This window comes from Periplaneta americana, chromosome 10, assembly GCF_040183065.1.
Source record: "Periplaneta americana isolate PAMFEO1 chromosome 10, P.americana_PAMFEO1_priV1, whole genome shotgun sequence".
Classification (NCBI taxonomy): domain Eukaryota; kingdom Metazoa; phylum Arthropoda; class Insecta; order Blattodea; family Blattidae; genus Periplaneta; species Periplaneta americana.
Genome location: NC_091126.1, coordinates 74,715,197 through 74,738,874, shown reverse-complemented (window position 1 = coordinate 74,738,874; position 23,678 = coordinate 74,715,197). Strand labels below are relative to the sequence as shown.

The window sequence follows — 23,678 nt, the reverse complement described above, 5'->3', positions numbered from 1 at the left end:
TACATAACAACGAGAAAGTTGAAATTGTGAAAATGGAAAGACCAACTCCTCAGTTAAATTTGTCCATGGACGTAAAAGAAAAACAGCGAGAGTACACACGCCATTTCACTTCAACATCATATGGTAAGTGGAATTGGTTGTGTGGTACTTCTAAACTGTCTAAACTACACTGCCGAGCAAAAAAAAAAACGCAACACTTGAATAAATTTGAAATATCAAATTATAATACAAATTATAACATTACTGTGTGCTTCTACGGACCTGTTTGTCTTGAGCAAGTGTTAATTCATGTTTTGGAAAGGAAAGTATACACATTGGGTGGTTTATGATACCCTTTTTGCCACTTCCAGTCCCTTACTCTATATTTATTGGTGTGCCATTAAAATTTACAACCCTAAACACAAGCAGCCAAAACAAAGCTACAACACTATTGTTTTCTTTTTATGCTTATAATGGAATTCTGTAATAATGAACTCAGTTTTAAACAATATTTACGAGAGTTGAGATGCCGTTAAGCCCCGAGAACGCCACTAGAGAAGTCGCGTTGGTAGAGGATGACCACAGCTTACGTTATGTGACTCAGGAGTTGCATACATGGCCCCGTAGCTCTTGAAGAGTATCTGAAGCATGGTGACGGACATTCCTTCCTAAAATATCCCACAGATGATCAATTGGGTTAAGATCCGGACTACGTGATGGCCATTGCATGAGTTGGATCCCTACTTCATTGAGGTACTGGAGGAAAAATCGCGCCACAAGAGGACGTGTACTGTCTTCCAAGAGCACGAAATTGTCACCAATAAATGATGCAAAAGAAAGAACATGTTCCCCAAGGATTTCTTTCATGTAGCGATGGGCAGTAACAAACTCACCCTCCACAAAGACAAGGTCCATTCGTAGAGTAAAACTGATGCCTGCCCACACCATCACTGAACGGCTATGAAATGCTGTCTTTGATGAAAATTTGCATGAAGAATACATTTCTCCAGTCCTCTTCAACACTTTTTCTCTTCCATCTGGGGATCTGAGGCAGAATTGGGTCTCATCGGAGAACAAAACTGTTCTCTACTGTTCCTCAGCCCATGCCTGATCTTCCTTTGCAAACTGTAAGCAAGTTTCACGATGTTGTCTTGTAAGTTCTGTGCCAGGAGCAGTTCTTCTGGAGATTAGGCCAGCATCATGTAACTTCCTCCTCACACTCCACTCACTGACATTCACACCTCGCACTTTTTCCAGTCGATTTCTGGCTTAGACCACAGTGGTGCGACGGTTACGCAGCACTTGAAGGCGCAAGAACTGATCATCTATTGCAAGAAGTTGATCTTTTCTTACCATATCCCGGTCTTCAAGAATATGAACAAAGTTCCCTGTACCTTTGCACTGTACGTGAAACCGTCGACGAAGTTGTATGCAACACCTGATCCACATAACGTAAGATGCTGCCATCCTCTACCAACGCCACTGCTCTAGCAGCTTTCATGGGTTTTAACGGCATCTTAACTCTCTTAAACGTTGTTTAAAACTCAGTTCAATATCACAGAATTCCATTATAAGCAAAAAAAGAAAACAAAAATGTTGTAAATTTGTTTTAGCTGCTTGTGTTTAGGATTGTAAATTTTAATGTCACAGCAATAAATACAGACTAAGGGACAGGAAGTGGCAAAGATGGTGTCACAAACCACCCAATGGGTAAACGTTTCTTCTAAAAACATGAATTAACACTTGCCTAACACAAAGAGGTCCAGAGAAGCACACAGTAATGCTATAATTTGTATTATGGTTTGATATTTCAAATTTATTCAAGTGCTGCTTTTTTTTGCTCGGCAGTGTATTTTGCTGGCCATGTTTGTTATTTAGCCGCGAAACTAATGTGTGGTCAAAAGAGGGGTTTTCTAATATGAACTCCCTTCGAAAAGCAGTCCTAGAATACGACAAATCAAAAGCTCATATTTGTAGTAGCATGAACTTTGCAAACTTTGGGAAGACAAGAATTGATTTACAGCTAGATAAGCAAAAAGCTCTACACATCAACCAACACAATGCTCTTGTGAAAAAAAAGTCGGGAGATTTTACTGCATCTTATTAACGCAGTCTGCTTTCTAGGAAAACAGGAATTGGCTTTTTGGGGTCATAACGAGAGTGTGGAATTAGACAATATAGGAAATTATATTGAATATTTAAGTTCCTTAAGTGAATTTGACCATTTACTGGCCAATCATCTTGAGAGTTCAACAGTATTTCGTGGTACTTCTCTCGCAATTCAGAATGACTTAATATTTGCTATAAGTGGGGTTATGATAAAGAACATAAAACCTTTTGTGGCCATTGTTGTTGATGAAACAAGTTACTGCTCTAATCAGAGTCAATTGTCCACTGTTTTAAGATACGTCGACAGTACTGCCAATGTTCAAGAACGGTTTATAGGATTCACAAATGTCAGTTCGGACAAAACTGCTGCTGCTTTGTTTCAGCATGTGGAAGGTGTTATAGCAGAATACAATGTCGGCAATAAGTTAATTGCACAGACATACGATGGTGCTTCAGTTATGGCGGGAAATATTAATGGCTTAAAAACAAAAGTTCAAGAAAAGTATCCTCAAGCACTATTTGTCCATTGTTACAGCCATGTTCTCAATTTAGTTTTGCAACAAACTACTTCATCCATTCCAGAATGCCGCATTTTTTCAAAACACTGTCGGGTTTAGCTGCATTTTTCTCATCATCTCCTAAAAGATCTGAAAACTTAAGGAATTTATGAACAAGAAACTCCCAAAAGTAGCACCAACTAGATTGAATTTTACATCTTGGCTTGTAAATACAGTAAAGGAATAGAGAGAAAAACGGACTGCTTTCTTTAAAAATATCATTTGTAATGACTGTGAAGAAAACTGGGATGATGCTGTAAATGTGCAGGCTCAAGGATATTTGAATTTTTTCACACAGTTTCAGAATATATTTCTTCTTGAAGTCTATGCCAGAGTGTTCGCACATACAGATGTGCTCTACAATATTCTTCAGACAAAAAGTCTAGACATAGCATACTACTTGCAAGAGGTATCAAAGTTAAAAAAAAATACTATATCCGAGCTCAGACGTAGTGGGTTTCCGTCCATATGGAGTAATATGGAAAATGAAAATTCTTTAGCCAATACAATGGAACCACCATTAAAGCGAAGAAAAGGAGATGATGAATTGAAATACAGGCAGCTGTACTACAGCATACTAGATCGTATGCACATGGAAATTACTGACAGATTTTCTGATTATGGAAAGCTTCAGTTCACACATCTTCTAGATTCTCAAAAATTTTCTGCTTATAGAGAAAACTTCCCGAATGAGGCACTAAACAAATTATTTCAGTCCTATAACAGTCACTTTGATCAAGTACGTTTGAAAAATGAATTAAGTGTAATATATTCAGCAGAAGTCTTTGATTTTTCGAACAAACCTATCCATGAAATATTATCTGCCATATATGAAAACCAGCTGAACCAAGTTATTCCTGAAGTCCTTAAATTGGCAACATTAATTGTGACAATACCAGCTACGTCAGCATCGGTAGAAAGAACATTTTCTGCGTTGAAGAGAATAAAATCCTACTGTAGATCAACTCATACACAAGAACGTTTATCCGGCTTGGCACTAATATCCATTGAAAAGTCATTTCTACAGAAACTTTGCAAGTGGCCCAACTGTAATTTCAAGGACGAAGTCATCAACGTATTTTCGTCCCAATCAAGACGTCTGGAATTCACATAAATATGTAAGGAATTTTATTATAGGGATTTTAAAATATATTTTGTGTAATAATAGGGTCAATGGTAGCCCAAACCCTTTAACCTGTATACGCCACTGCTTACTGCATCACCAAATTTTGATCAAATGGAGCAATAGTAAGTACTGTGGAACTGCAAACCAAGACAAACTATTTTCTTAAGGCTTGGGATAATTGCTTTATGACTGTTGTGCTAAGTGAACAGAGATAAGGGTGATTATGTTAAATAAATAAAAATTTGTTTTGAGATACAGTAACTTTTTCCATGTTTGGCTAAAGCTTATCAATACCACCTCGTACTTAATTCTAGGAAAATCAAATTAATTTAGTTTAATGCACATGTCTCCATTTTGTACTACCTAGCATGGCAAGAACACAAATGAAATGTGTTGAAATATCTCAGTAACTGGTTTCCAGGTGAAGGAGTAATTATGAAAAAGTTAAAGTACTCTCCAGGTATTTCAACTTCAAGCTACAGTGGCAATTTGATAATATAGTGAAAATGATTGTTAAGTGGTTACCATGCTCACCATTAGACTCGAGGTTCGAGGGTTCAGACAGTGAGGACAGTGAATTTTCAACAGTAATAAAGGTCCTTTTAAGGGGATATGTACACTTTTCGTTAGTATCAAATTAATAAAATTCAAAATTTAATTTCTGCATATCCTGAATTAATTCTGAGCTGGAATTTGGTATACTGATTAGAAAGACATTACTTCCAGATTAATATTTTAATAAACAATTTTTAGAATACGAAAAACTTTAATTGTTAAGGAAATTATATTTTTAAATTTGGTGGTGCACTTTGTGCAGGAAAAATTGGTTTTGCTGCTATCTTGTAAAATTTTGAATATTTTTAATGCTCTATTCTCTATTTTATTCATAATGAGTGTTAATAAACTCTCCCCTATCATTTTAATATTTAAATAAGAAATACATTTTGCGAATTTTTATGCAAAGAATTTTAAAATGACATTTCTTTTACCAAAAGAATTTTTAATGAAAAAAGAACTTGAAATGATAAAACAGTGCTAAAGGCAGAGTTTGTTCTACAGTATGAAATACACTTGCATACAAAATTTCATGAATTTATCTTAAAAAATTTGAAAGTTATGAGGGAAACAAATACGGAAAACTTGCATCATTTTGCTTTATATTGTCCTTAAAAATCCATCACTTTGTCAAGTTTATTCCTTCTGTAGGCAATGTAAGAAGGAAAAAAGAAACTTCAAATATTTCAATCCAATGTCCTGAAGACTTAAAGGAAATATAATATATGACAGTTAACTTGTGCAAATTCTTACTGGCATTTGCCTCTATGAATGGGGAACACAACAGGTCAAAGTCATAAGTGTAAGTGCTTCAGACAAGTTTAGATCAGCTTATAAAAAGGAGGACGTAGGAGGGAGAGCAGGAAAATGGAAAGAAGACAATCGACAGTACGTAAATTTAACACATCACATTTCATACAGGTTCTGAAATCTTTTGCGTCAAAGTAATACAGATAATAGAGGTGTGTATATTTAGAGATAGAGAACAAATAATCTGAAATGTCTTTTTCAAGTGCCATGTGATCCTGAACAAAAAATATGTTTGAGGAACGATTTTGTAAGCTGCTTTGGTTTTCATAACAAACTGCGTACTGTATTGACATCTGGTAATGCTAGCTTGCAAAACAATAACAAAATCGCTGCATGTAATGTGGACCATGAAAATGGGGTGGCACAAGATAAGGTCTTATTAGATGATACTGTACAATTCCAGCCCACACTTTGACAGAAAATCATTTCTGGTAACCAGACATTAGAGTGGTAAATTGACTTTCGTCTCACCAGACACAGTTATTGCAGCTGTTGATAGCATCATCACAGGTGAAATAGGTCAAATTGAGTACAAATTGCAGGAAGTTCGGTAGAGAAGCACAGAACTGAACTCTGGGTGCAAAAACGTTTAGCACCATTGCTTCCACCCGAAGTAGGTGAAAGGGGTGTAATTGCTGATCTCTCAGTACTCATTACACAGTATCCTTCAAAGCATGCATTTCAGGGTAAGTTGACCCACTTGAATAGTCTACATTACTTGCGGCAATTGTGTTATTGTTTTTCAAACTAGCACAACCAAATGTCGACATAGTAGGCAGTTGTGTGTTATGAAAACCAAAGCAGCTTACATAAACTTTCTTCAAACGTATTTCTCGTTAAAGATATTGTGGTGCCTGAAATAAGCATTTCCGACCATTGTTCCCTGATCTAAAATAGTCAGTTGAGACTTTTTTTTTTAATCATTTGAATTTGACATGAGAGGTTTCAGATAACTGGTATAGTCAAAAGTTGTTACTATTTAAAACAAACTTTCATGAAACTTAGAGAAATACTTACATAATCGTACCTCCATAATTGGTAATATATCCATGGAAGCATCTCGAGGAGTTGTAATGTATTTTGGACCTTTCAGCTTTACCTGTTCTCTCCTAAAATTAAATATATTAAATAAGTCTTATGATAAATTAAATTACAGAATAATTTTACATTTATGTTACAAAACATCATATAAGCATTTCTAAAACTGAAATAAAGAAAATATTCAAGTATATTGAAACTGTACCATAGCTTTGGCAAAGGTTTCACACAAATCACTACCAAAATCATACTGTCTAGTGAAATGTACTGTTACAACAGAAGTGTGGTGTCAGGAGTTATAGCCATGGCGTCACAGTCAGGAGCAATGCTAGGTGGAGAAAAAGTTGGTAAACAAATTATTGATTCTGACCCCAATACAATTCAAAGAAATGCATTCTTTATTTTCACATTCACTCTTGCCTGAGCTGCTAGCAGCCTCACACTAAAGAGAGATTAAGGTACATTAAAGTACATAGTGCGAAAATAATTGCTTGTAATTCTGACTTTTGTATTTTAAGACCCAGTTATATGTTACAGTCTATAACAACCATGAGACTTATAATTAAATATACCAACATGTTGTGAGTCTGATGATTAAAGTGAAAGATTAAATAGACTGTTTAAAATAAATTACAGCAGTGACTAAGGAACGGAATGCTGCTATTCAGACTGAGTGCACGTGTGTGTTCATACATGTGCTGGGGATGCGCTATTGCCAAACTCGGTAGATTTTCACCCTAATTTTCTAACAAACCATGCACCTAATTATAAAATGCATAAGTTTCTTTTATTTTATTTTAATGTCTTGGAATAAAAACCGTTCAAAACAAATTCTGACAACTCATTATGTTGCCAAAAAGTAAATTACCATAATATTTGTGGTTATTTAACTTCTTCTTCATAAGTTATACAAACTTTCCAGAATTTTCTTGATGCTACTGATAACTGATTATCCCGAGAAATCGAGGCTCTCTAATTGAACTCATGTACTTGTACAGATATTTCTCATAAAGTTTCTGCCCCTAGCACACAGAAGAGAAAAAACTGTCTGCAAGGCCAAAACGTGTAGCAATTGGTTTCTCATTTTTTCTACATACAGCAAGAGGTTCTTGTGATTCTCAGGCAGAAGTAAGTCTTTCCACAATTCAAATTCATCACCAGCAGCAGTTGCTTCTTGTTTCTGGCTTTTATTTATTAGTTGACTTACTAGATTAACCACTGTGATAATTTTTGGAAATGTATGTATGAAACATGACAGTTTCTCAGCTTCATCGACAGCAAATTCCCTCATTATTGCTTCTTGTTTCTGCGATTTACAGTACTTATGAATTGACTTACTGAATTAAGCACTGTGATTTGTTTTGGAAACTTACGTAAGAAATATAACAAAGGTGCTATAAAACAGAACAGACTTGTAGAGAGTTTCTTCAGTGACAAAGTTTTCTCATTTTACTAAAAATGTTACTTAAATTCATAAGCATTATTTCCTGTTGGTTTGTTTTCGATCAGCATGCTTGGTAACACTTCAACACAAAGCTATTTTAAGGTAACAATGAATTCAGCAGGTACTGGGGAAGGTGCCCCATTCTCATTATTATTATTATTATTATTATTATTATTAAATCCAGTCGTTTGAGATGGGCAGGGCATTTGCACGTATGGGCGAATCCAGAAATGCATATAGAGTGTTAGTTGGGAGACCAGAAGGAAAAAGACCTTTGGGGAGGCCGAGACATAGATGGAAGAACAATATTAAAATGGATTTGAGGGAGGTGGGATATGATGGTAGGGACTGGATTAATCATGCTCAGGATAGGGACTGATGGCAGGCTTATGTGAGGGCGGCAATGAACCTCCAGGTTCTCTAAAAGCCGTAAGTATTATTATTATTATTATTATTATTATTATTATTATTATTATTATTATTACAATAAAAACTCGCCAGTTTTGAATTTCAAAGTTGATAAGTCATTTTGTGTGGTGAATATGGTGAAGGAGGCATCCAAAACAAAGCACACCTATTCACTCCTTCCCACCCATATGCTTCCCCATTATAAAGGAACTTTTCTGCATTCTGATGTGGCAAAATCTTTTACGGGCCCAGAAACAAAATTCAAGTAGGTCAAAACTTTGTTTCTGGGTCTGTACTTCGTCATCAAATTAATATTTTAAAAATATCAAATTCAACACTAAAAAACTGAAGGGGTTTAACCATTATTGAGCCATGCTGTTTCTTAAATAATTTTTCATTAAATTTGAACATGAACATTCTCCATATGCATTATTAACTATCATACTGAAGAACCAAATTGTCAGTGGACCATAAGTGAGTGACAATATAATATACATATACCGGTACTATATAGTGTATTATATTAATGAAATAAGTATATTTATTGCACCATGTATAACAAGTGCTGCTGTAGCTTAGGTAGTATATCATTGGCTTACTTCGTAAATATGTTTGAGTGAAATAACTTATAGCTTTTACAGCTCAGCTAACAACTGTAATATATGATATATTTCATGTCAGCAATTTCTTTCATGCAATAGTGGACCTCACATTTCGTATACGCATTACATATACATACTTACATTGCAAAATGTTCTGTATACTTACGTTAACACAAAACACTTTTATGCCATCTTGTAAATTACATTGTATTGACCCCTTCCCTCCTAATCACTGCTTGAGAAGTATCCCTAATGCTATCTATTTTTCTCTGTCTTGCTACAATACTGTCTTCCACTTTCAATCCTCCCTTCATTGTCAACTACACCTTTTTTTCAGCACAACTAATTTTTCTCATCTATCCTTCCTACAAACCTATTATCTTTAATCCAACTTATTCTAAGACTTTACAATTTTACTTACTCTTTAATCGATCTTTTTCCCGGTTCAACATACGTTGACCTAACTATGCCTACTAATCCTTATCCCTGTTTATTGCTTTCCATCGAAACAGGTTTGTTTTCCCCTCACTATTAACTATAGTTTCTTATTTCTAACTCCGAATAATACTTCTAGCCTAACCTATATTCAACCTAATATCATCAATTGACTTATTTCAATTTGTATAATTTTACCAACTCCTTTCATGATCTTTTATCGACCTATATTTGCCTACTATTAAAACTAATTACTAACTCTTTCTTCAGTTTTACAATATGTTCCGTTTTAGTTTCATCCATTCTTATTAATACTTTTCCCAAGTCCTTACTTCACACTGTAACCTTTCGCCTGCCCAGTTATGATATTTCACTTATTTTCCTGTCCCCACCAAACACTTTCTTCAACTCATCAGAACTTCTTTCTACTGCACCTAGAACTCTGTTCCCAAACTCTCAAACCCTTGGGAACTGTAGTTCTTACATAGCTCCACACAGCTTTACCCTCGTCTTCCTTTCTTCTTCTCTTTATCTACCCCATTTCCATCTACAGCTCCCCTTTCACTTCTCCCACCTGATTACTTGAAAACAACTCTTACGCATTTTGTTATTTATAAAATAAAGAATTATTTGTAGATTTAAGAGGTTTTATCAACATAAGCACTTTGAAAATATACACAGATTTCAACATTCGGGAAAAACTGGACTTAGGTTTTGGAAGTAAGCCGATAATATGTTGTTCAATAGATAAGTCATAACTTTATCTGTGCTTCCTCATTGCTGCTGACTAACCACAAGACCTGCATTCCTATCAGAGTTTCAGAACTGACAGGCAGTAAGGTAGACTCTATGATCACACTATATCCCAAAGGTTAATTAGTAGTAAAAACATGGCATATAAATATTGATTTATACATGCTTCATTGTATTTTTTTTTGTATCTAAATGTCCTCTGGAATCATAGTCGAGATTAAATAATACTCTGCATTTAAAAGGATTGGTCTGAATCTAACAAACTTTGAAAAAATATATCATTGTTATAATTAACCTATGGCTTGTTTTGTGTCTAGGTCAGTAATTCAAGTGAACCAAAACTTACATTAAATGAATCTTCTCTCGAACTGCAAAGTGTTCTTGGTTTGTCAGTGGAGTCCACTTCCGACTAGCACTTGACTTGCATGTCATGAAACCTCTTGTCAAAGTTGACAGTGCCATCGGTAAGGTCAGGTCCCTTTCCTAAAATACATAAATTTTAATTTAGGACACGAATTTTAAGAATACTACATATCAAAAGATTAATTGAAATTTACGTAAACGTAAAAAAAAATAGCTTATGCCATAGCACCATGGTCGGAGGCATCATGCCTCCAACTCACATTACAGAAAGTGCGCTGGTTCCAGTCCCCATGGGAATGGAAATTTCTCATAAAATTTTGGCCAGTGTATGGGACCAGTACCTACTCAGTATCGTGATGAATTTGGGGAACTATGATAGGTAACAAAAACCAGTTAAGAAAACCAGCTATAACAAATAGGGGATCATCCTGCTAACCACACGAAATCGTCCGTTCTGACTGGATGATCGTTCACCTCTGCTGAAGCACGTGGACGTGAGGACAGCATCCAGTTGGTCTTGACCCTTCAGGGCTGTTGCACCATGGATGATTAATAATAATAATAATAATAATAATAATAATAATAATAATAATAATAATGGTTTATTTGGCGGCCGGGTAGCTCAGTTGGTAGAGCAGCTGGCTACGGACTGGAAGGTCCGGGGTTCGATCCCAGGTGGTAACAGGATTTTTTCTCGTTGCCAAACTTTCAGAACGGCCCCAAGGTTCACTCAGCCTTCTATAAAATTGAGTACTGGGTCTTTCCCGGGGGTAAAAGGCGGTCAGAGCATGGTGCCGACCACACCACCTCATTCTAGTGCCGAGGTCATGGAAAGCATGGGGCTCTACCTCCATGCCCCCCAAGTACCTTCATGGCATGTTACGGGGACACCTTTACCTTTACCTAATGGTTTATTTACCCTGGCAGCACAAACACACGCATGCACACACACGAGAAATAGTTTTCTTTGTATTTACGAGGCGCATCCAGAAAGTAAGTTTCCCGATTTTTTCCCCTTGAAAGTAAACGTAATTAGCCGTGTCAATTGCACATGCGTAACAGATCTTTGACGTATCAATCATATGTCAGCCGGACAGGTCCCACCTGGTGCCAGTAGCGTGGCAGCAGTGGTCCGAAATGGAAGCTCTCATTCCTTCTCCAGCTGCCTGCGAGGTTCGATCGGTGATAAAGTTCTTTAATGCACAAAGCATTGCGCCCATTGAAATTCATCGGCAGCTCTGTCAGATCTATGGGCCGAACATCATGAGTATGCAGGTGGTGCATCACTGGTGTAGGCAGTTTTCCGAAGGTCGTCAAAGTGTCCATGATGAAGAGTGCAGTGGGCGACCGTCCCTCATCAATGATGACCATGTTGAGCTGGTGCGGCAGTGCATCATGGAGAACCGTCGCTTCACGATTTTCCACATATATCGCGATCCTTGTTGCATGAGATTGTCACTAAGCACCTGCTGTTCAAAAAAGTGTGTGCCAGGTGGGTGCCGAAAAACCTGACACCCGAACATAAAATGCAACGTTTAGGAGCAGCACTGACATTTCTGCAAAAGTATCATGATGACGGCGACGAGTTCCCCGACTGGATCGTCACGGGCGATGAGACTTGGATTTTGCACTTCACCCCGGAAACCAAGCAGCAGTCAATGCATTGGCGGCATAATGGATCTCCGGTCAGGACGAAATTCAAACAGATGCTGTCGGTACGGAAAGTGGTGTGCACGGTGTTCTGGGACAGGAAGGGCATTCTGCTCATTGACTTCCATCCAAGAGGTGAAACCATTACTGTGAAACACTGCGAAAATTGCGACCTGCCATTCAAAACAAGAGGCGTGGAATGCTTACTGCAGGTGTTGTGCTCCTCCATGACAATGCTCGTCCACATACGGCTCGGCGCACAGCAGCTGTTTTGACGGAATTTGGCTGGGAGTTGTTTCATCATCCGCCCTACAGTCCTGATCTTGCTCCCAGCGATTTTCACGTTTTCTTGCACCTCAAGAAATTCCTGTCCTCCAGTGAGCATTTTGGCAACAACGAAGAGCTGAAGACGTCTGTCACACGCTGGTTCCATTCACAGGCGGCAGAGTTCTATGACAGAGGGATACAAAAGTTGATCCCACGATACGACAAGTGTCTCAATTCTGATGGTGGCTATGTTGAAAAATAGCTGAAACATTGCTGTAACTGTTGCCAATAAATGTTTTCCTGAAAGTGTGTGTTCTTTTTTTTTTTAAATAGGGAAACTTACTTTCTGGATGCGCCTCGTATTACATTTCAGAAGAGGATAAATTAAGTTTTCAGTAGTTTGTCTATGTCTGTATGCTTCCAGTCAGGTTTGGATCAGACTTGATTGATGTTTATCCTGCAACTGAAAGCAGCACAGTCTGGCGCAGGTTGGCAGACCACAACAGTCCTCGTGGGTCACTATTAGGACTGTTTGGAGTCATGTGCAACGACACTGCCTGCCTGCTTCTGAGGCAAGATTGAGGGCAGGAGAACGATACCGTGTGTAAGCCTACTAACCAAGATCAACAGTTATGGGCAGGTCTGAATGAGGTTTTATCAGTCTATGATGTGTATATATCTATAAAAATTATTCTTCATTATTAAACAAACTGTCTCTTCTGACTGGGCTGCAAGTTGTCCTTAGTAGTTATAAAACTTGCCTTTGAACCTGAGATTCGTGGGTTTAAATATGACCAAGAACAATGGACTTTTAATGGAAGTAAAAATCCCTAACACAGCTTCCTAGGAAAGAAAAACAAAACTAGAATCCCATGTCATAGATGTTCAGCATGCAAAAGAAATTTGTCAATGATAGAGAGTTCCTGACAAAACTTTCTAGCCATGTTAAAATTTGGAGGTAGCACAGTGAATATTTATCAGTGGCCTAAATGTGCATGTGCTTGTCCCATCTTCTACTTGGAATTATACACCACTAGCCTGAAGAACTGCCATGATACAGTCTGTTTTCCCTCACATTATATTTTCAGCAGTTCTTAGGCTACGGTATTATGAACTTCAAAGCAGAGCACCATTCACAAATTATTAAAATATTCTGTTCAGCAACACAGGTCCCTGTGAATTTGAAATGTGAAGAATATAATTTATAAAAAAAAAAAATGAAATGTTTCCCAACACTGAATTAACTGCAGCCCATATGGAGGAGCCACCACTGGTATTCAAAATAGCAATTACTGCACTTACTGAAGTTATGTAATTATATATTATCATACTGAAATTTCTTACATTTTGACAGACACTGACTAATGTGTATCTCGAAAGAATTGAACAAAGTTATTTTTACATCCAACAGTTGTGGTGTCAAACTGAGTTCAGAATGTGGATGAATTTATTACGAGATATTTAATTTGTTCTCTAAGTTATTATTATGAAACATTCTTGATATATTTGTGAAGGCTCTTTGACATACATAAATTATGTGGCAGAAATTGCTTATTGAGCTATGAGTACTTCCTCTTTACTTCAGATTCCTTTGATTTCATACACCAGATTTGATCATTTTCACTTTATCGCCTTGATTATTGACACATAATGTCACTATTTATCATTTCTCTACTAAAATTATTCTTCTCAGAAATGTCTACAGAAAAAGAAGTGTGTCCAACAAATACACCATTGTATCTCATATTCCAAGCAAATACGGTAACTTTATGTATTACTCTTCCTTCAAAGAACATCAATTGCCCAGTATGTCAGTACAAGTAGGCCTCATTCAGGTATTGATGACTAGTTCACACATACTCGAAATGGTAACTTGTTCCAGTCATTATTAACTGCAGGAGATGGGATTCTTAAGGTATAATTATGTACAGTAATGTCGTGTTCCTTTCTCTACTGGTATTGAGAAATGTGAATTATGGATAAATGTTTGAATAATATTAATCCTGGGCGCGACATCCCATAAAGGGTCAAGACTAACCAGATGACTGTTGGTCTCACGTCCACATGTCTCAACAGAAGTAAATGATAATCCAACCAGTACAGGGGTATTGTATGGTTAGAACAATGATCCCTCTCAGAACTAGATTTTGCTACCTCCCCAAATTCATCATGATACTGGGTGGGTACTAGTCCATACACTGGCCGAAATTTCGTGAGCAAATTTTTCTGCCATGAAGAATTGAACCAGTGCTAATTTTTGTAATGAGAGTTGAGGCACGATGCCTCAGATCATGATGTTACAATGCAGAACTAAATGATGAAATGGTGCAAGGAAACTTGCTTCAGTACAGTCTTTGTCCTCCAAATATTTCATTTGATCTTACTGAGATTCTAATCCGGGTCTCAAACATGGAAAGCTGATACTGATCATATAATTTAGACTTACGCGTATTAGATCACTTCAGATCACTCTAAAGACGGAAAAGATTATGATAATGACATTAATGACTATGATTACGGTAGAGGAGAAGCTTACTCACGCGAAACTCCGAAGTCATGGTGTCAGCATCACTGGCATAACAAATGGCATGACAGGTATCATTCATATCTCGGAACACTTTCAAGTAGTTTTCAATCACCATATCAAAAAATCTCCTTGGATGAGACAATGTCTGCTCTACTATTTCCTCTGGATTGTGACTCAAAGAAACAGCATCTTCTTCAGATTCTGTGAACAAATCATCATAATTACTAATGTAGTTTAAATTAATATGAAATACTTACAGGAAATCGTCATGCAATACAGAGTATATTACATTTTTTAAATTCAAACATTGGTGATCTTAAGGTCTGAATCTTAAAATAATACATAGGACTCTCATTTTAGAACTTTCAGAGTTATTCAAAATGCCTTGTAAGAAGAGAGAAACTGCTCATATACTTTGGAAATTCTGCAAAAATAATGAAACCAAAAATAAATTTTCAAAGTTGGAAGAAGTCTTTGGATATTGGAATAAATGTCATTATTCACATTATAAAGGGAATGATCTTACTGAGTGGGCCGATATTGTGGAATGCAGACTACATAAGTTTAAAAAATAAAGAACTACTGGAGTTGGAGGTAACCAATATTATAGAAGACGAATATTGAACATTACAATATTCCAGACATGTTTACAAAATGACAGCATAGCTGCTCAGGCATATCTAAACATTGGACAAGGCTTATTATTACCGTATATATATATATATATATATATATATATATATATATATACACATATATATTTATTTATTTATTTTTAAAATATATATCGAAATTAAATTTTGACATTGGTATCCCTTCTGACACACCAAATTTCCAACCATGCATGTATACACACACGTGATTTCTTTATCACTCCCAAGACTCAAAATGGAAACTACAGATCCTAGAGAATCATTGTATCTTCAAGAGGCTCGAGATGTCCTTAACCCTCCTATTACCAAGGTTTCTTGCAACTTACTACTACCAAGGGGGGTAATATAATCACCCCAATGAAAATCATGGTACCGGCACCAATCTTGTTCAACATTTGGAATATTAACAATGTATATATTATTGACTATGGATCTATACAAAATGTAAAAATATAAAATAATTTTCCATTTTTTAAAAATACAGAGTGATTCAAAAGTCCCGTTTCATTTTGTTAAAAGTGTGTAACTTACCAAAATTAATGAACTTCAGTTATGTTATTGGTGACATCATGAGAAAACATATCAGTAAAGTTAAACTTGCCTACCTTCCATTTCAAGACAAAAACTCCTCAATGCTATATAATTTTTACAGGGTGGAAAAAACAGCTACAAGCAATGAAAGTCACAGTATTATAAAATAAATTGTAAATTATTTCAGTTACCGTATTTGTTGAAATATTCAAATGCAATATAAGTATACATCCATGAACATCTGCAAGACATTTGTTTATAATAAAATAAAATCTTTAGAAATTCTAAAGATAAATAAATACAAATATAAATCTAAGAAAATCAATTTTAGTTTTTTGCTGAAATTCAAATATACAGTATGAACATATATACTACAATGAATATCTCGGAAAAAGACTCTACTAATAATTATTTCTAACAAAATCACTTTTAGAAAAAACTATAACATACAGAAATAAACATTTAAAAAAATTGGAAGCTAAGGACATGATACTCATGAAAATATAAATAACAATATGAATAATAATAATACGAATAACACAAAATAGAATAACTTGAAAACAGACAAGCTCAAAAATATAGAAAATTAACCTACAAATTGAATTCCATATCCTGGAATTTTCATGACACGGACTATCAAGGGGGGAGTAACAAGATCACCCCATTTAAGTAACGCGAATTACTTATTAAAGTAGATTAATTATTTATGTTATTCTTATTTCAAAATGTTGGTAGACATGTAATGGACAAATACATAGAATTTCAAAAATAAATATAGAGAAAAAAGAAAATAATATTGAAAAATCATGTGGGGTAAAATCCTATTACTTCCCTTGGTAGCAGGAGGGTTAATTCTATTTAACATTTCATATATTTCTCTACGAAAAAGTGAATTTCAAGAACGAGAACAAACTCTTACTAATGGCAAAGGCAGGCTGGGAAGAAATCTTACGAGTATTTAACAAAACAATATTTTTAAGATCTAATATTGACCCCACAGCAAAGGAATAAGGAATAAGGAATAAGGATTTGAGATTTGGCACTTGGAACGTAACTAGTCTTTATAGAACAGGAGGGGTAACATTAGTAGCAAAAGAACTAGCTAGATATAGAATAGACTTCGTAGGAGTACAAGAGGTTAGGTTAGATGGGAATGGCATATCACAAATAGGAGATTACTTGTTGTATTATGGGGAAGGAAACAATAATCACCAATTAGGAACAGGATTCTTTGTTCATAAAAGAATAAAATCAGCAGTAAAAAAGGTCGAATTTATCAGTGACAGGTTATCATATTTAGTACTTAAGGGTAGATGGTGCGACATCATAGTTATAAATGCTCACGCCCCTACAGAAGAGAAAGACGACCATATAAAGAATAGCTTCTATGAGGAATTGGAACATACTTTTGATCAGTTCCCTAGATATCACATGAAAATTTTATTGGGGGATTTCAATGCTAAAGTAGGACGGGAGGATATTTTTAGACCAACTATTGGAAAAGAGAGCCTACACGCAATTAGTAGTGACAATGGAGTTAGATTAGTCAACTTTGCCACATCGAAAAACTTAATTGTCAAAAGTACAACATTCCCCCATAAGGATATACATAAATATACTTGGACTTCTCCAGATGGATTGACACACAACCAAATAGATCACATCATGATAGATAAACGGAGACATACTAGTATAGTAGATATTCGAACTTTCAGGGGTGCAGACTGTAATTCTGACCATTATTTGGTGATTGGAGAATTAAGAGAAAGATTATCAGTAGCCAAGCGAGTAGAGCAACAAGTTAATATTACTAAATTCAATATTTTGAAATTAAAGGACGAGGAAGCTAAGCAAAATTATCAGGTCGAAATTTCGAATAGGTTTGCCACTTTAGAAAGTTCCGACGAAGTTGAGAAAGAATTAGATGTTAATAGCGTGTGGGAAAATATCAGAGATAGTATCAAAATTGCAGCTGAGCAGAGCATAGGTTATTATGAAACTAAGAAAAAGAAACCGTGGTTTGATGAAGATTGTTGCATCGTAGTAGAAAGAAGGAAACAGGCAAAATTGAAATTCTTACAGGATCCAGTTGAGGAGAATAGAGATAATTATTTCAATGAAAGACGGGAAGCAAGTCGTACACTTAGGAATAAAAAGAGAGGTTACTTGAAGGAAAAACTGAATGAGGTAGAAACAAATATTAAGAATAAAAACATTCGAGATTTATATAAGGGTATAAAGGAATTTAAGAACGGATATCAGCCAAGGGTAAACGTGATCAAGGATGAGAATGGTGACTTGCTTGCAGACTCTCCATCAATCCTAAACAGATGGAAAAACTATTTTGCGCAACTACTAAATGTACATAGGCCAAATAGAAATGATCGGGACGAAATTGAAATACAAACTGCTGAGCCATTTATACCCGAACCCACGCTTTCAGAAGTCGAAATTGCGATAGAAAATCTGAAAAAGTACAAGTCTCCAGGTATCGATCAAATTCCAGCAGAATTAATACAAGAGGGTGGGAGTGCATTATATAGCGAAATTTATAAACTTGTACTTGCTATTTGGGAAAAGGAAATTGTACCAGAACAATGGAAGGAGTCCATAATTGTACCTATTTTTAAAAAGGGGGACAAAACCAACTGTGGTAACTTTCGAGGAATATCACTTTTGTTGACGTCGTACAAAATTTTGTCCAATATTCTTTTGAGAAGATTAACTCCATACGTAGATGAAATTATTGGGGATCATCAGTGCGGTTTTCGGCGTAATAGATCGACTATTGATCAGATTTTTTGTATTCGACAGATAATGGAGAAAAAATGGGAGTATAAGGGTACAGTACATCAGTTATTCATAGATTTCAAAAAGGCTTATGACTCGGTTAAAAGGGAAGTATTATATGATATTCTTATTGAATTTGGTATTCCCAAGAAACTAGTTCGATTAATTAAAATGTGTCTCAGTGAAACATATAGCAGAGTCCGTATAGGTCAGTTTCTATCTGATGCTTTTCCAATTCACTGCGGGCTAAAGCAGGGAGATGCACTATCACCTTTACTTTTTAACTTCGCGCTAGAATATGCCATTAGGAAAGTTCAGGATAACAGGCAGGGTTTGGAATTGAACGGGTTACATCAGCTTCTTGTCTATGCGGATGACGTGAATATGTTAGGAGAAAATACACAAACGATTAGGGAAAACACGGAAATTTTACTTGAAGCAAGTAGAGCGATCGGTTTGGAAGTAAATCCCGAAAAGACAAAGTATATGATTATGTCTCGTGACCAGAATATTGTACGAAATGGAAATATAAAAATTGGAGATTTATCCTTCGAAGAGGTGGAAAAATTCAAATATCTTGGAGCAACAGTAACAAATATAAATGACACTCGGGAGGAAATTAAACGCAGAATAAATATGGGAAATGCGTGTTATTATTCGGTTGAGAAGCTCTTATCATCCAGTCTGCTGTCGAAAAATCTGAAAGTTAGAATTTATAAAACAGTTATATTACCGGTTCTTCTGTATGGTTGTGAAACTTGGACTCTCACTCTGAGAGAGGAACATAGGTTCAGGGTGTTTGAGAATAAGGTGCTAAGGAAAATATTTGGGGCTAAGCGGGATGAAGTTACAGGAGAATGGAGAAAGTTACACAACACAGAACTGCACGCATTGTATTCTTCACCTGGCATAATTAGGAACATTAAATCCAGACGTTTGAGATGGGCAGGGCATGTAGCACGTATGGGCGAATCCAGAAATGCATATAGAGTGTTAGTTGGGAGACCGGAGGGAAAAAGACCTTTAGGGAGGCCGAGACGTAGATGGGAGGATAATATTAAAATGGATTTGAGGGAGGTGGGATATGATGATAGAGACTGGATTAATCTTGCACAGGATAGGGACTGCTGGCGGGCTTATGTGAGGGCGGCAATGAACCTTCGGGTTCCTTAAAAGCCATTTGTAAGTAAGTAAGTATGTAAATATTGACCATCTTGTCCAAAAGAACAAGGCAAGGGAGTTTTTCTTAATTTGTAATTGTTATTAGTATTAAATTTCTTCGCTATTTTTAAATATCAATAATGAGAACAAGAAATCCGAATCAACAGGTATGAGAAACTAAGGATAAATTAAAAATACATCAGTGCACACACATGCAAGCTCCAAGCCAAGTGGCCACTAAACAAGAAAACAATATTTATCACAAAACTTTATACAGTTCGAAATATTTTCATAGTGTATGTAGACTGAACTGTACGAACATTAGCTGGAAAAGATAAAAAAAAGACACATGTAAAACTGATTTCCTAATACTACGTAAATATGACATAAACCCCTTATTTCTGACATGTTAAACTTTTAAAATTAATATGTGAAGTAGAGTGAAATCTTATTCACACAGTATAATTACTTTGTCTCCATCTTACTTGAAAGTTCCCCAGGTGAAATAATGTGCCCCTATTAATTTTGATTTCATGTAATTACATTGACAAATTAGTTACACCCCCAAACAAATGCAACATTCTACGACCTCTTCAAAACAAGAGAAAGAAAGTACAATGTCTTACTTTTTGGATACAGCAGTCGTCCAACTCTCTGGAATATAGGAAGCTGTATGTCTTTGACACCAGTTTCCAGAACTGAAGGTTCTTTTCCCCTTTTATTGCTTACTTTTCTCGATTTAGAAGAAGACTTGGATGTCTTATATTTCAGAGATGCTTGTCGATCATTCTGTTCACAATTCTGATTTCTACCTGAAGTATAAAATAAGAAATTGTATTACTCATTTTTTATTGGGTTATTTTGCGATGCTGTATCAACATTTCAGGTTATTTAGTGTCTGAATGAAATGAAGGTGATAATGTCAGTGAAATGAGTCCGAGGTCTAGCACCGAAAGTTACCCAGCATTTGCTCATATTGGGTTGAGGGAAAATCTTCGGAAAGAACCTCAACCAGGTAACTTGCCCTGACTGGGATTTGAACCTGGGCAACCTGGTTTCATGGTCAGACACACTAACTGTTACTTCACAGGTGTGACTGTATTATTCATTCTCGGAAAAGAAAAAGAGAGGAAAAAACCGTTTCAATCTCAAAATACAGATCTCTCGTTTGAAATATAAATTATATAATAATTATTTATGATATGTGTTAAAATGGAATTTCATTCTGCGTGTAGGAATATTTACAAAACGAGACTGTAGACTGAATGTAGCAAATCTACAAGCAAAATATAACAATTTTTAATATGTGTGTCATATACTATATTTTAGACAGTATTTATAAATACATTAAATCTTTTAGTAATTTGCTTACACAAATTACTTGAAATTGCTGGATGTGCCACTTGGCAGAAAATTTATGAACTACTATTAGAGCATAGATCGAAATGATAGATAAGCATCTGGCAGTAAATTTATTAAACATTATGACCAGAATTCGAAAATATATAGTAATCCTGAAAGTGAACTAGAAAATATAAAAGAAACTGCAGGGAGAGTTAACATTGGAATTATTGCCAGCAAAATCAAGAAAGCAATATGATATATCACAGAACAGATTTATGGAATGGTGCAAGATAAAGAATGTCCATGTAAGTTAAAAAAAAAAAATCATCCCACTCATTCAGATATTTCAAACCATAATTTACTTCCTGTGAATTCTGGCAAGTGTGTTACCAGTAGTGTTTCCAAACAAGGAATTTCTATAAGTAACTGCAATGACTGCAGCGTTAATATAACAGTTTCTTAAAACATGTATTAAAAAGTTATGGTTACCAATAAGTTAGTTGTTGAAGTGATTTATTTAATTTTGTGTACATTTCCGAAACAGTCATTTTAAAAGTAGGCCTGGCATTGTTCCAACTGCTTTATTGATCATTCCTGTCATGTGGCAACAGGTGGGAAACAATTGACTATCAGGGCAAACAAAGTCACTGTTAAAAATACTTTTCGTCCACTACTGTACAATAGCTAGCTTTTAAAATGCTTGCCTAGCATTAAATGATCTACTTTTAAGAATGGCTCTATAAAAATACATTTATGTTATCTCGAAAGTTAATGGCTTAAATTCTCATATTTTACATTCATAATCATATTACATTATACAGGGTGAGTCATAAGTATGTTTGGAAAATGCGTGAGCGTGCTCTTGGATAAAAAATAAGAACAATTCCTTATATGAAAATTTGACGGAAAATGCATATTTATGGTAAAAATAGTAATAGTGACTTTTGCTTTCATAAGTATCTAATCATATTATTGTGTTGTTTTTGTTTTGATTTTGTACCAGTATTTGTTTACAAATAACAGAGTGACAAGACAGTAGTATACTGTTTTTGTTTTGATTGGATGCAGTGGTCCAGTGCCTTGGCCACCCAGATCACCCGACCTCACCCCATTAGATTTTTACCTTTGGGGTCACTTGAAGGCTGTCGTCTATGCAACACCAGTGAATGATGCAGAGGAGCTATTGCAACATGTTGAAAATGCATGCCAATTGATCTGTGATGACAACATGTTCTTTGAGCAAACTCGCCAGTCATGTGTACGTCGTGGTCAGGCATGTGTAAACAATGGAGGGGGACACATTGTGCACCTTTTGTAAACGTTAAATGACAAATTTCCAAACATGTACTTGTGACACAACAAAAAAGAGCAGAAGAGTATGACAATTTCTCCAATAAATAAGCATTTTCCGTCAAATTTTCTTATAAGGAATTGTTCTTATTTTTGATCCAGGAGCACGCTCACGCATTTTACAAACATACTTATCACTAGGGCTCGGAATATGAAGACCTAAAAGTTAGTATTGCAACATAGTATAGTTCAAGCTAAGAAAACATTCCCTCTATCTCAGGTAGAATCCTCGTTATCACTAGGTACTTTGTTACGCCTGGTGAACACTGACTCCGAAATCTATTCACAATTTTTCGACAATAAGCGTAAATAAAAGGAAGATTACAGTACCCTCCCCACAAGTAACAAAATCTGTGGCGTGGTTTACACAAGAAACAATTCTTTTCATTTGAAATACCATGTGTTGAGCAAAGACTCTTTGGATTCCAAAGAAGTGTAGCTACGTTGCAACGCTAACTTTTAGCAGGGGCGGCTTTAGAGGTAGTGCCGTTGTGCCATGGCACTACCAGAATACAGAAGGAAAAGGAGAATTCATATTTTCTGCTCAAAACCTGAGAGAAACAAGTTACGCTTATACAATCTCTACCGTCAATATGATATTTTCAGGGAAACACGTTGTAACCAGTGTTTGGAGGATGGATCTGTGCCAGGCACTACATCCCATAAGAAATATAATGGGATGCGCGAGCAATATTCATGTTCGCTCGTCCTTTTCAGCATCTAAAGCATGATTTAAAATGTGCCAGGCACAAATTGCCACTGGCTTTTGCAATGCTTGTAAAACTGTATACATCCCCATTTTCTATGCCGATCCCTTACTACCTCTCGCTCTGTCTGCCCTTCCACTTTGTCGGAACAAGTTTCGTAGAGCAAAGACTGCAACAATAAGATAATAAAATCTCTCCCGGTTTCTTGAAAACTTGCTTGAGAAGTTTTCACTTTATTATTTCTACAACAGTACCAATTGTAGTGTGAACGTGTTAAGTAGTGAGGTTGTCATCATAATAGTGGTCATGTGATCGTGTTGTGTACTGTGAAAAAATGAACTCGGTTGGCGCTTTATTGAAATCTCCGTTTTCAACATTAACATATGAAAACAAACTTCGTGTTAAAGAATTAGGCAGACACATACCGCACTTAAATATTCATCAAAAGCAGCAAAGTGCTGAAGTTAATAGATCTCGCAAATTCAACCCAGATATTTATTTAAAAACAACTGGTTGTGT

The 23,678-nt window shown here is 35.9% G+C and overlaps 1 protein-coding gene across 4 annotated transcripts in view; it reads right to left on the bottom strand.

Annotated features, from left to right (window-relative positions):
• LOC138707784 (cell cycle checkpoint protein RAD17-like) overlaps window positions 1-23,678 on the bottom strand; it is a 52,997-nt gene that overhangs the window by 13,274 nt on the left and 16,045 nt on the right. For 3 of the 4 annotated variants that reach the window (XM_069837690.1, XM_069837689.1, XM_069837691.1), the window contains exons 8-11: window positions 20,385-20,570; window positions 14,637-14,824; window positions 10,163-10,299; window positions 6,154-6,245 (exon numbers count right to left, since the gene is read on the bottom strand). In XM_069837690.1, coding sequence (XP_069693791.1) covers window positions 6,154-6,245; window positions 10,163-10,299; window positions 14,637-14,824; window positions 20,385-20,570 — 603 coding nt within the window. The remainder of the gene's footprint in view (window positions 1-6,153; window positions 6,246-10,162; window positions 10,300-14,636; window positions 14,825-20,384; window positions 20,571-23,678) is intronic. The other variant, XR_011334361.1, reaches the window with a different exon arrangement.